Below are 15,232 nucleotides of genomic sequence, written 5' to 3' on the forward strand. Positions count from 1 at the left end.
ATCAATTTGACCTAAAACGTGGAAATCACAGCTGAGGCTCTGTTTCTCTGGACATCTCCTATCATGCTCTGGGACGTGGATTGCGCAACTCCAGATCCTGAATTGGGTGGACTTCCCACTTACGATAAACAATACCTTGAATGTGAGTATTCAGTTGTACAGTGAAATCGCAGAGACCCAATGGCATCGCTATTTCAGCGAAGTCTTGTTAAATTTACTGAGGAATCAGGTTATTGCTATTACACATGATGATTGGCAAACTGTAGAGAAAAAATAGATTTCTAAACCTATATTTCAACCGAAATAGTTAGATCCGAAAGGGAGTTTCGGTTGTCTGGAAGCAGCTCATCCCAGGGGCGGCTCAACTCAAGGTAAAGACCAAATTCGCAGATTCGTGAAAATAAACTAGCAAGACCGATTTGCCCAAAGTTGGAAGCGTGTAGTTGCGGGTGTACCGCAGGATTGAATGTAGGGTGTCATGTTATCATTCCACTGACATATTTCAGTTTCTGGACGTGATGTTCCAAGTGGTTGGTGTTCAATTATTCGAAGGAAAAACCTGGTTAGCACTAATAACTGTAATCCATGAATAGCTTTACTACCCGTATGGCTGAGTCAATCACTAACCTACGGGAACTAACGAAATTCTTCCGGTATATTTGTTGTGATCCTGGGGCCAACGTTTTCTATTGCAGGCATGTGAGCCTAATGTATTCGATTCAGTGAGTGGATGGATTAAATGGTAACGGTATTTCACTGGACACAGGGTGGCGTAAAATTGTAAAGTTTTGTTTCACATCGATGCCCGTGGCCAGAATATTGTAAGATGCCGAACGTTAGATCATTAGTATTTTTTTCTCAAAAACATTGGTGTGCGACCTGGTAATAACTTATTGCTTAATTTCAAAATATCAGTAAATACTGATCCAATTACCATTAACCCCATATGCAAAAGATGCAAACTTGTCTATATGTACGCCATCATGACCAGCAATCAATAGACTGGAATTTTGTTACTGTCGACAACAGAGATTTACGAGTTTGGCATACGGGCCCACAAATGATGTGTTTCTGCGGTTATTACAACTGCTCGTTTTAGCAGGAGTGGTGAAAAGGATGAGTCCCTCGTACCCTTTTATTGATTCTATTTTATCAGCACATATTCACTAATCGTACAGACGCTTTTTTGGATTACCCAAAATCAACGAAAAACGCGCAGTTTTACAAATACAACAAACAAGAAACGTGATCACGTGACCCGAATTTCTTTTCCGATTTTCTCACACTTGAAGCGGCCACTGTTTAGTTTCGTGTACAAACTCTAGTAGCAGAACGTTTGAGACTATCCGGATTTTATTATATATAAGAGCTGCCCGGAAGAAAATCCACGGAAAACATAATCCATCTAGCATTTATTCGCTGACCTAGGCAAAATATTTCAGAGAGGACAACTTTTACTGAGTTTGTTCGATTTCGCCCTCCTTATTAGGGTATACTCAACGTAGTTTTATTATTTTTATTCGTTTGACACACGCTGTTGGCAAATTGGTTTTGGTGTTTGCTGGATCACTACAAAACTCGGCTTTCGGCCGCCAACCAATCAATTGAGAATCACGAACGGGGCAGTTACGACAAAAAACTCATGCATATGTTATTTACCAACTGGAGAACTGAACTTGTTCTCTTGCATTTCTCCGGATATCAATTCACAGGTGCATGCTAATAAACTCCGGGAAGCAGTTCCACGAATTTTACAATAAACGTCACTTTACACTAAAAGTGGAGTTAAGGGTTGGGAATTTTAAGTTAGCCTTTAATCCAAGTTATTAACGAGGGAGCATCGTTGTTTTCTGTCTATAGTTGCCGGTATGGACACGTCACACGATTTGTGAAATGGAGGTGAAACAGGACAATCTTATCGACTGGAAACATTCATGAGTGAGGGTGTGGCTTACTCTGACGGACAAAAATCGTCGTCGTCTTCGTATTGGTTGATTAGCTGATTGGTAATATGACGCAGGACACAGTTTGTAAGAGCTAATCTCATCAAGTCTTCCTACTGTTTATCAACGTTTTGAAGCGCGGAAAAAATATAAAGCACCGTCGTCGTTTTTAACGTAAATAAACAAATAAATAAATATATGTATGTATATACATATATAACGAATCCTAGTTTAACTGCATTTCCAGTCCACAATCCTTTGATTTCAGTACACACCATTTCTCCTCTGTTGACTCTGCCGTTACCCGTGTATGTACACAATGACCGGACAATATCCCAGAGCTCAAAGTCCCCCCACGTTATTTCGAATTAGTGAAGCGTTCAGCAGCATTGTTCGCTACGGGGTTGGAAAACCTTGAGGAGACCTTGCCTTCCAAATCAAAGACTCAAGTACGCCCGGTTATTTTGCGTTGCTGTGCACTAACCTGGTTATCTTGGCCAGACCTTGCTGACTAAAACGCCCAACAGATATATGCTTCATCATTGACTAAGATGACTACATGGTGTCATTCAGCAGCGGTGCAAAATTCGTAGATTTTGTTATTCATTAATGCTGTGCAAACGGAAACCTCTCGACACACATCGACCATAACTAATCTCATGTCATTCGTTATTATAACCAACGTTCGTTTTTCGTTAGCGACCGGCCATCTAGTCTCATATTTACATTCACTTGGATACCCAACAGAACAAAAAACACCAGAGATTTTTTATCGACCTGAAACTACGTACGTGATGTTTTGCCGACGCACGTTTTTAACAGAAATTCGCACACTTTTCTGTTACACTAGCTTCCTTCAATGAGCCATCCTTAAGAAACAGAATGTTTGTCCCACGAAATTGTCACATCCAGTCTGGTGGCACGACTTTAATCGTTCTCTACATGCTTCTGACTCTCCCTTTTGTTGGATTTTTCAATATGTACACGCAAACATAGGCGTCAGTCTTCATTCCGACTCGGGAATTCGTTTTGGGGCGCCTGTAATTCCTCAAGAATGTCTTCTCGGATTTGCCTTCCCGTTTGTTGTTTTACTGGACGCCAGGCTCAAACCCTTAAGTCATGATCATGGCGCGATCAAACCATTCCCAGCAAGAGTGAAAAGACACCCCCAAATATCATTAGCGTTGAATGAACTTTCCGTAAGAGACCCGGGTCATCACCGAATGAGGATGCACAAAAAATGTTGAGCGGAGTGCAGATTGCGAATTTAGTTCTTTATGGTTGATTATGCGTGAATATGCAGCGACATCTGTCTCAATAATGAGCATAGGCATAGCGCGCTTCGCGCTCTACGATAACCATAAATCTGTCTAATCTACGCAAATTTCATATGTACATGTGCATGCCAGTCCAGAAAAAATTCGGCGCAGCTCATTCCGCAGGACTCTACCCCAAGGTTCAGACAACAGAGCGTCACTAAATTTCACGGTTTTAGGGAATTTATTTTCCTTTGCAGTAAAGACAGAACCGAAGAAATTTGTAGACTCGTACTCAGTTGTTCAAGTCGTCAATCGCGGGCACACCAGCAAATATTGTTTGCGACAGAAAACGCAATTTTTAGTTTTGGAAGTAAGGAATGTGTAAAACCAGGTGGCTGTTCTACCGCCAGTATTCAAGCGTATCCGTAGATCGGATGGAAATGAGTGACATTGTTGAAATAAATGATCCGTGATGATAAAAAATGTTAGTGGTCAAAGTGTAACTCAGAATCTGTGAGAAAATAACCTGCGGGAGACTCCAAACTATTTCTGCTTGAGCGTGTAGAACCCCTCCCCACATAGAAACTGAAGAAAACAAAAGTTCATTGTACTTGTTTGAACTAGGAAGTTATTCTGATTTCAGCAGAATTTGTGCGGATCTTATCATTTAGCCCAAGTAAAATCCAAGCCTTTTTTAATTATCTGTGTCTTAGGTTGTGGTAACAACCGGATTTTATCTAGGAAATGTATGACTCTTGACCCTTGTAACACGAATAATCAATAGGTCAGACACATTCGCCTGATAATAAGTGTTCCCATATGAGCCACAAACATAGCTAGCTTAAACAAAGACATTGCGGTATGCAAATCTGACTATTCATTTTTTCGCTCTCGAGCGCAGTCAAAATCACGATTGCAGTCAGAGTACAAACTGAGTCTCTTACTTTAACTTAGACGTGAAAAATATTTTCCTGAGTAAAAATCAAAGGGGCCCCGTTGCCTAAGGGTCTCAGGTCACAAAATCGATTTGGTTTTGGTCATGGGTATACCCGGTACCTACTCATTACCTTACTGGTGAAATAAAACTGCTTGCATTCGCTGGATTCCCAGAATCCCAGATGGTACATGCCACAAACGACGGTGTTCCGAAATTAACTTATATTGCAATGCTGGGAACTTCGTCAGAAAAATTAGGCAGGATTTATTGGAAGCTCTTTCTTTTTTGCGATGGAATGGGCTGTTTCTGATGGCACTGTGTTCAGTACCATCCCATAATCTGAATGCAGGCATGAACAATAACGTGGTTTCTATAATTAACTGTGAAACGATTCGGCACATGGTGGGTGATTCACCTTCCTCTTTACCCTTCGGTACTTCCGCGATATTAGGGACCATATTTCCCTTGAACTCTCTGTGTTAGCGCTCAAATAAATCAAACAAAATTCGTCTAACCTACGACGTTCTACTTGACTCATGAATAAACAATGTTTATCAACAACAGGCATGCTATTATGAATCGGTCAGTGGCCATCTAGTAATATACAAAAGATTCTTTACTGTATTTTAACGTAGTGCAGTGCAAAGTCCCTGAAATTGAAGAAGTTTAAGGGATAATGCTTCTGACCCTAGCAGGCCAAATGGAAAGAGCTTTCCAAGCCGAATAAAAGACGCCGGAACTCTGTTTTTGACGAAACGGTCCAAAGCAAGTTGTATTGAAATACCATTTCTAAAGTGAGCCTAGAGGTTTTTCAATGTTTTTTTCTTTCTGGAAAAGGCAACTTGGAAAAACACCAATAAATTGTGGCCCAATGGACATCTAATCTTGCTAAAGGTGCGAAATTTAGTCGTCAAAATTATTATATCACTAAAGGAATTGAGCCCTAGGTAAGCTGTTTGCGTCCAACATTCCTGGATGATTCTGCTTCCATGCGTGGCGCCTGAAAAAACGGATACGGAACGTGATTTATCCACTATAAACCAGAGAGTTTCTAAATCTCTGGCGTGCTGCGGCCTTCCAAATCTTGTAAACTCTGTTTCGCTGAATAATGTTTACTTTTCCGGAGATCGAAACAAATGTTTCATTAATTTCCATGATTGTAATTCCGAATGCATTCTAAATGAGAGAAGTCACTGATGTACTCTGCTCCCACATAACTCTTCCGACCAACACAATACTTGGAGTGAGTTGCTGACCCTGCACTGTGGTTTCGTTGAGTACATAACACCCATGCTCTTTTCTTAACCATTCAAACAGTTCTAAACTAAACTAAAAGAAACTCAGCTGCTTCATTTTCAACATTCAATCAAACAATCTTTAATTTCCAAAAATATATTGCCTGTAGGATTCGTCAGGTGTATCCATGGTCTACAGTACGCCGTCCAAGTAATTGGTGGNCAGTATGGCGTCCAAGTAATTTGTGGTTGTCCTTCGGAATATGGCCTCTTGAGGTGTGTGAAGAGAAACGGAGTTCATTACTGATGTCAATGTTGAATAACACGGATATATTGACCGGTTTTGAAAACATTTCGACTGATAGCGCCCCGACGATTTGTTTCAGATGTCAAACAGGCTTGTACATGTACCAAATAAATAATCAATTTATCCAACAACGATACTATAACAAAATGTTGGCGAGTGGTTAGAGGAAACATTAAAACAGAATAACGCCTGCCTTGTTCAATTCGACAAGCATTTTGACCCACGGGACAGATGGACGAGCATCCGTTCTTCCAATTTGGGCGTACGCGTCTTTGCGAACACAGTCTGCGTTATTGCGGAACCCTCGTATCTAAGGCTCTTTGAAAATGATGCCTTCAAAGGTTATGTGTTCTATGTCTAAGAATTACGCTGGTGGGTTTTTATAGAATTGATTTTCCGCGCTCCAGATCTTTTTGTGCTATGGTACCCCAGGGTTCAAAACGCCCAATGGCAACAGAACCACATGAATCATAATGTTTTTATATGCCAATAGGTCTTTCACTGAACACCACATTTCATTATTGTTTCATTCTCAGAAGTTGAAGATTTTGCGATGTCAGTATATTAATTATACGGTGAACGACCGGCAGTTGAGGGCAAATGGATTCACAAACTGGTTTGAAAGAACAAAGTGTTACCTGTCGGACAATATATCACATGTTCAATGATCTAAACCTGTCAGTAAGAAAGATTGGATGCAAAATATTGAGGCAGCCGAATAACGACGTATTAAAAATTAGAATAGCAATGTCAGTCATGGTCATTCAATCTTTGTGTCGGGCAGCTCGAACCAGCATTTATAAAATATGCAACTAGTGGACAATAAGTATAAGTTATTGCGATAAGATTGACAAGATTTAACGTCCCTTAACTGCAATGGTGGCATGAAAAGTGGTCTAACATGGAAAACGTATGTGCTCATACAGTGGTGATGCCGTGTGTCGAAATGCATAGATGGGAAAACGTTTTATCTTAGCGCTCTTGCTCCGGTCATTTTGCAACGGAAAAAGTTTTGCCTTTCCAAAATCATGATAAAAAATAAAACTGAACCAATAATTCTGCGGCGATGTTCTGAATCTGTTTGCGTTTCCACAGGCTAGCTTAGTCTTCAGAACGGAAATGTGACAAATGCAAAACCGTTTGAGGATTTAACAAGTGAATACCCAATGCAAGCAGGTGAATAAGACTGTGGCTGGCTTCCGTAAAATGATTCATTATTTTGCCTCCGTGATCCGTATATGCAGTTGGGTTTAGCACGACACTTTGTCCGAACGTCGTACTTTTACTCCATGATCAGCGGCCTCTTAGTTCATACGACCAACGCTAACTGTACTCAATATTTCAGTAAGTCACATGAACGGTGGTTTTGCAGTGGGCGGCTAAGTAAATTATTTCGACCAATACGCGTGCCAATATGGGAGGAAAGTACCGAAAATTAGCTAGAAAACGTTCAGAAAACATCGATCACAATACTATTACACAATCTGTTGCGTTATAATTTGAAGTTAGCGTGGGAGATGGACCCATCCGAATCGTCCAAAAAAGTAAACAACAAATATCTTGTTGAAATTATTCACATCATTTTGAAAATATGTCATCCACTGTTGTGAATTTTTCGAGTTTGCTTCTGGCAAGTTCGCCTGTGTTTGGGCTTTTGTTGTCCAGTTTATGATATTTCTTCTGTGTGCGGTTACCATGCCAAGTAATTACTGAAAACAACACTAATGCTGCGAGGTATAAAATCTCTGCTTAAAACCAGAATGTCGCTCGCGTAATGCACTCACTAGTTTTGTGTTATGTGTCTTCGATTCATCATTCGCAACGAGGTTTTACGCTGAAACGTGAGACAAACAAGGTGAAAAAGTGCACAAAGTTTTGTGGTATTCATACCTTCGCACATTTATGGCGGTTAACCAAATCTAATTAACTCGTTAATAATTGTGTTTGACGCAATTTTGAGCTCATCTTGCCCCAGCTGCAGAATTTAACAAAATTTTGTTACAAATTAAGGACTTGAGAAAGTATTAGGATTATATTTTTTATAAAACGGAGCACTGGAAAATAACGTTCAATGCACCTGGGTAGCACTGTTGCGGTGAGGCATGCAAGGCATATATATGCCCGATTTACAATTTAAATTATCTTAAACCTTCCGATGACGTCTGTTTGATGCGCTAATTTAAGGCTAACTGGCAACCTCAGGTGAATTTTTTCGGACGGGAGAGCAAGAAGAAGATGAAAACTATGCCCGGGGCCCAAGTTTTTTATATTGTTATAATTCTTCACCAGCAGAACGTTTTCGGACATTCTGGGAAGCAACATAGCCAGTTGAACTTTTCACAGAGGACACCGTGTTTGCAGGTTGCCCAATCTTGATAACGATGCATTTGGGTACCAGATGCCAGTAACAATTATACAAGACAAACGCAACCCACGACACTAATACACATCACGAGTTATCATTGAGTGAATAATTTTCAATAATGCTGCCTCGTTTGTGATGGTCTTGTGACACTGCTAACTGAACCCCACTTGGGCTTATGTCACACACGGTGTATGGTCAACATATGCTCGTCCACCAAATTGCTTACAATCGGACATTAACAATCCTGCAATACCAACATATTCAACTCGAAAATGTGCGAAGTGTATTCTAATGGGCTCTGTTTTAAACATCCTTAAGTGAATAAAAATTACAGCGGTTTTAGATTCTTCATTCAATTTCATAATATCATCAAATATTTTCCATTCTTCGGTGGTCAATTCATGCGAAATTTGATGTAGTACGTTTTCCTGGTGTTACATCAAGGTCACACTATTGATACGTGAGCAGACCTCCTTTGATAACCGCTTTATTAATGATTTCAAAGTGTCATCCGACACTTGGATTGTCATCTTCCCAAGAACCTTGGTCTTTGTCAAAATAATCTGGTTTGTCTAAAACGCTTTCCCATGTTAAGAGGGCATGCAACTCTTCCAAGTTCAATGTCATTGACTAGATATACTGTCATTAAAGCATTGTATTTCGGAAATAACACTTTTTTTATCGAATATGCAGCGCAACGGAGTATGATGAACAATTTATATTTTCACATCCTGTAAGCAGTCATTATCCCTAGTGGAACCTTACGAAAGTAATTAACCAAATATGGAAAATCGAAAGAACAATTTTATAAGTTCGGGACGGCCAGCAGGACTAAGACACAAAAATTCCGCGTGACGAATCAAGTAGGAGCCTGTTAGACGGAATTTCCTACTATGAAAAAAGATCTATCTATGATCCCTGGATACCCTGGGAACACGTATAGTGCCCGACTGCTGAGGCACATGGGCACGGCTATACGAAGAAATAACCATAAGCCATATCCCTCATTCAGGCAGTTTTTAACACTCACCTGGCCCAAACGTTAGGGAAAAGCCGGTCCTCCTCTCACTATCATCTGTCGTAAAAGTAATTTGAACCGGCTTATCAAAAGGTATTGGATCGGGCTTTTGGTTTCCGCAATATGGACCGTATGACTTGACGTGTCTGCCAGTCCCGACAAAAACGTAAAGGTAATCAAATTGGCATTGTTCTCCCCAATTCGCCCATTCGACCTGTTTTTGGGAAAAAATACTTTTGCTTTATAACTTGCCTCTAAATTTTCTGGGTAATAGCACATACACAAAGTGACAAAAACGAATGAAAATCAAAATGGCATGCGGTTTCATGAACTCCAAAGTACAACATGTATATTAAAGTTGATATCTGCTTAGGATTTATAAGTAAAACGTTTTAAGACCTCACACAATACTTTGCAAAGATGGCGTTTATTTTTTCGTCTGATATCCCGGTTTCAAAAATATTACAGAAAAAACAAGAAAGTACATCTGTTTAAGTTAAATAACCACTTAAGTTTGCTGGTTCATTATTTTGTGTGAGAACTTCTTTGATAGGATTGTACTTCCCAAACTGCAAAATTGGGAACGGATGGTCACATTTGGAATAATTTTATCAAATAGTAATGTGCTGTAGTTTTTACGCTCAGATCTGCTCTATAAGATCGAAACAAATTTCGAGAAAACCAGGTGCAGCTTCCAGTCATACACAAAACTTCAATATGATGCAACCGGAAAACAGCGGGTAACGACTAAATTAGATAGAATTACCGCATTAATCCGCTCTAGAAGGCTTAATATGCAAACACTCAAAACGGTACAATCGAGACATGATCCGAAAATTTTGGCACGCGAGTAATACTATAGATGAGGATAACTTACATCAAAAGAGTCGAATGTCAAAACGCTCGGTTTAGTGGGTTTCTGTATTGTCCAGGAGCATCCAAGATTGTTTTCGTATTTATTTGGAAAGTTTGGTGAAGTGATAGTTCCACTGGAATCTGTTGTGTCATTGCCACATCGAGCTGATATTTGGTTGCCCGCAAAACAGAAAATCAAGCTTCAGCCATCATAATAAGCCGGATCACTTCTATACAATCATAAATTCCGGAAGATTCTTATTGAAGTCGTTCCATATGGGCTTAATATTTTAACAGAGTTATTTTAAACGTTGAATCCAAGGAACTACTAGCACATAAATGTGTGAATTAAGAAGACAGTTCCGCAATAAATATAGTTGCTTTTGAATATTTAGCCAAATACAGACCATATGGAACATTTCCCATCTGGTGGGAAAATTTATATCAGTTTTTTGGCATTAGGCCAAAAAAATCGATTTAACTCAGTAACTTAACCGAGAGTGAACAGCGAATACCTCCTTTGAAAGAAATTTTCAGCAACCATACTGTACATCTAGCTAACTGAATTTTCAGAATTTACACGAATTACAAAAGTCCACATTTTTGTCTGTCAGTTATCCCACCGGCAAGAATCACTTAGATTACATTCAAAAGCCGGTTATCGTTTGGAAACATTTTGAACAGAACCGCAAATGCATGCGTGTAGATTGATTGTGGAAAGCAAATAAGCTGGAGAAAAATTCAAAAAGGCATCCTGTCCACTGAAGCCTGGCGCTTCATTCACTTGAAAAGGGAGAAGATTGATTGGGAAAGCAAATAAGCTGGAGAAAAATTCAAAAAGGCATCCTGTCCACTGAAGCCTGGCGCTTCATTCACTTGAAAAGGGAGATATTTTGCAAAAAACATTGATGTATGCTGGCACTAATCGCTAGTGACCGGAATCAGTATGTCATGTACATACATGTGCAGCATGTACCAAATTGGCTTCCCCATCGTAACAAACTTACCATCCGAAATGTTTTATCCAAGAGCTCGGATCTGAATCTTTACAGCGGAGCTAATTGAATAAATGTTTTTGTTTGCGCTTTAATCTACACCATATGAACGCATCGCTTGAAGTATTTTGAGCGTCGCCTAATCTGGAACAGGTTAACGGTTGCAATGAACTCACAAATTAATACCCGCATAGGCCACCCGTATAGAAACACGCAATATGAACAGGTTTTCCTGAATTAGTCGTTTGCGCATATAAACGTATTGCATCATCTGTACCGACAAAACACCGGAAAAATAAAAGCCACCATTTTGGACAGAGCGGTAATTAGCTGATCAACATCAAACCATTCGGCAAAGCGCAGCAAAATATCGTTCTTTGTTTGTGGAATCCGGCTGAGTTTTTCTGAGTTCGAATAATGTCAATGGAATGACACCGATATAAAAAAACGCTTACGTTTTTCCTCCGGGATTTCAGGTTCAACTGGTAGTGGAGACACATTAAAAGAGGCAATTGCATAATAATGTAACTAAAATAGGGTTCACATAGAAACTTTATATAGTTGTATTATAGGTGATATTTAGTTGTCAGCAGATGGAATTGGGGCAGGCTATACTTCGTTCCAAGCGTAGTACAGTACTGTTTCTTCATCCTAAAGGAAATATGTAAATTTTTCGTAGTTTAGTTTCCAGTGCAAACTTCTCTGGGGAAGAGATTCTCTTAGTGCGCTAGGTGGCAGTCGATAAACTCTACCTGAGAGCAAGTTTGCTTTAAAAGCGCTGCCTTGAATTACTAATCAAATGGCCCATGCATCATTTAATATTGAGCTAGCAGAAAAACCAACCCAACTCCATTACAATATTGTGACTAAATTGTCTCTCTGCAGCATATAGCTTCACAACCCATTTGTGAACTCAGAATCAGCATTACTTATTTTTCAGTCAACTAAAGCGCGATTATGAATTAATTTTGAACTGTTCGTTTGAAAAATTGAGGAACAACGTGCGACATATGAAAACCATGGTGCCACAGTTTAACAAAATGGTCTGCTGGGAATGCACCGCTCGAAGAGCCGAGGAACACGAGAGTGCGTGATGTCGAGCTAATGTTTGCGGATTTTGCATCATTTTACTTTCCAATTAAACATTATTTGCCGTTCTGATCAGCTAAATGTCGATGGTTACGTTACCGATTCCTGGAATTTTATATGATGCCCTCATATATTAATTCACACGAAAGATGATTCATTTTTTCCAATGCTTTTTGGCATTTTTGGCATTGATCTATCCCATCAAAAGTAGTTCATCCGTTAGAACCTGACTGACCTAGGAACTACATTATTAGGTTAACGGCTTCCTGAAACTACAACAGCCTTAACTCATTCTCATACTCGTAAACCGTGTTTGACTCACCCGTTCCTTCCGGTTCTGCAGGTTGCTCCTCAGTTTCTTCTTCATAGATTTGAATTTAAAAAACAAAATAAAACAAAACAGATGAATTAATTAGAATTGTTATCAGTGGTACTCAAGGGGTTGAAAAATAGTGCGTAAGTATCGCGCTTCCGGTCGCGCCTGAGTGTCAATGCTTGAAAATATTAGGTTTCCAAACACCAGAATGCTATCTGAATATTGCTTCTAGAGCTGTCCATACGCTGTACTTTACGAAAACCTCAGTCTAAGTATTGACAACAAAAAGTAAACTTAGAACTGTGGCCTACAAAGGGCCATCTTGCATTCACGTTCATAAAATCACTGAAGTAACCTTAAAGGAATCGCTCACCTGCTTCCGTAGGAACCGGAACGAAAGATCCCCCTGCTGAAATTGGAAACATTCCCGGAAGCGTAGGCAATACTTTCAGTAAGCTCGCAAAATCATTCATGAAAATAACCACAGACAGAATTTTTCGATTGATTTATCTTTTTGCATGCTTACAGATTCCCGACTCACTTGGAATACACAGAAATTATCGGGCTACCGAGTGACTAATGTCTCTAATTGTTGATTAGTGTGAGTGTGATGAACCTCTCATTTGTAAACATGTGGAGAACGTTCAAGAAATCTTGCATATAAGATTTGGTTAACTATCTACATATTTGTTTATAGAGCTTCATGTTACCTTGGTAAGCAAAAAGCACGAAATCGCAGGTCATTTGTAAAGTGTTCATTAAAAATCTTGTTGGCTTGTTAGTCTACTCCAAAATATTTGGCCCGCAGCTGCCTAATATTTATTTTTATGTTGTCAAGATACTTTTTTTCCGAAGCTTGTTTCCAAGTGAACCAGCTTTCACAGATGACATTTATCATATTGCGACAATGGAGTGTTCCCAAATGTTTCAGATATTATCTTTTATGCGCTTCCATCAATACCGTATGCGCCAGAACTAGTCATCTTTTCCACATCATTGAGTACAGACTTTAAATCATGTGTTTTTTAACTATGTTGACAAAAAATCACATAATGCCTATTGATACAACCATGTATGAACAATACCTCTGCTTTTCCAAAGAAATACTTCCAGTTAGTTCATGGACGCAAAGCTGTTCATTTTATCTTCTATCATCACAACTGGTTCCATGAGGCCGTCTAAATAAATTTAATATTTCAGCGTTTACTATTTCAAAGTAGTTCACGGTTTTAAAAGAGACTCTTTATTTGTTATCATCTTGAACTTACCTTCTCTAAAATATGCGAGAAACCCACTGTACGCTCGGATTCTGTCGGACGTCAGCGTAACCACAGCTTTTCCATCAAACTCAAACGGACCCGGCGGGCTGTAACCGCACAGAGGACCATGGGTTTCGAAATCGTTTCCTTTTTGAAGGTGAACGTATACCACGTCGAACTGACATTTTTCTCCCACATATGATTCTTCAATCTGTATTAAGAAGGAAGACAATATGTGATCAGACACGTGTGCATGACATCTGGCTGCATAGCATGGTAACAACCGTTACACCCTGTCCTACAAAGATTTCGAGGTTCCAGTTCTCAATACAGGTGATACCTTGAGTGAATCCAGTGTTAGCTACGGTTGGTTCAGCATATATGTATATATATATATATATATATAGTTTGTTAAACAAGCTGAACTCCGCAAGATAATATCCGATAGGCTATTGATATGAATAAACTCATCACTGTAATTACTTTTTACTGGTCAATCAGTTCAAACAATTGAGCAAGAAAGCCCTTATTGTATTGTGCATTTCCTGAGAAATGTAATAGCGTGGTGACATTCTTCGACTACCACGCCCTGCCTTAATCTACACGGTACCAACCTTAAGCCATTAAACAATATATAATCTCGGCTAATTTTGGTGTTTGGTATTCGCACGTGAAACATTGTTGAGTCGCGTGGCTCACTGGATCACACTCATGTCAGCAGTCCACTGAATTGCGATGACTGTAACCGATCGCTAATATTTAACCGACATGTTTTGGAAAATTGTCGATATGTACTGTGTAAGTGTGCTCATGTTCAAGCCGATAAAATCCAATGGAAAATTGGTAACCTTTCAAAGTCCTCAAATACAGAATAACTATGTCCCATATGATGGACGTTTTAGCATAATGAGTGTCCGCAGCATGGCAGAAAGAACCGTGCGTGCAAGTTGTGGAACTAAGTTCTAAAATAATAAGTCAACATATCCCACCGTTTATCGTCTACTTAGTAAATACTGGGCGAATGTCTTACATAGTGCGTTTTTATAAGCACGACTGGCTTACTTCGGCACATAAATAGTGACGATACAAATTTACGGCAAAAGCATATTTCGTTTTTGCGGAGACCCTTTAATCAAAATGCGTCTACCTCAAAAGTTTGGAAAATGAGTTCGCTCTTCCCGGGCGATTGGATTGTCCACGAACAGTTGAGGTTATCGGGATAAGCCAGTGGATAGTTAGGGGTTTTGAATTCCCCAGTCGTTCCCTCCAAGTTGTATACACATATCGGTTCTGCGTGACAAAAGTAGAAACACGAACAAACAAAGCAAAAGCACACTAAGTCATGAAATCCAAGTTTCATTAATTTTAAAAGTTTATGACTGAAAATTGCGTCTGTCACGAAAAGTATTCTATTTTGGAGGTAATATTCTAAGGTTGCTAGAATTCCTGTTTACTTTTGTAGTATGGTCGTAATTATAATTAAGGCCTGTTAAATCACCGTAGTGCTTCATAAACTTTAATTGTTGAAAAGTTTCATTCATCGAATATACTAAACAAACGCAGTTCTCGGGATAGTAACTGCCAATGCCGATGCTCTCTAAAACCTTTCGTTCAACGAGTAAACGAGAAATTCAAAAGCCCAAGGCATTACAAA

General features: G+C 39.4%; 1 protein-coding gene across 1 annotated transcript; it reads right to left on the reverse strand.

The window, feature by feature from the left end:
* Positions 1 to 9,077: 9,077 nt before the first annotated feature.
* On the reverse strand, positions 9,078 to 14,866 carry T265_15414 (hypothetical protein; the record flags this gene model as incomplete). The annotated part of the gene is made up of 5 exons (XM_009178000.1): positions 9,078 to 9,278; positions 9,942 to 10,084; positions 12,326 to 12,364; positions 13,588 to 13,789; positions 14,726 to 14,866. Coding segments are annotated over 5 exons (726 nt in total), but the record flags the coding sequence as incomplete, so codon positions are not given.
* Between the last annotated feature and the right edge of the window lie 366 nt (positions 14,867 to 15,232).

The sequence above is a fragment of the Opisthorchis viverrini genome, assembly GCF_000715545.1.
Source record: "Opisthorchis viverrini unplaced genomic scaffold opera_v5_486, whole genome shotgun sequence".
Taxonomy (NCBI): Eukaryota; Metazoa; Platyhelminthes; class Trematoda; order Opisthorchiida; family Opisthorchiidae; genus Opisthorchis; species Opisthorchis viverrini.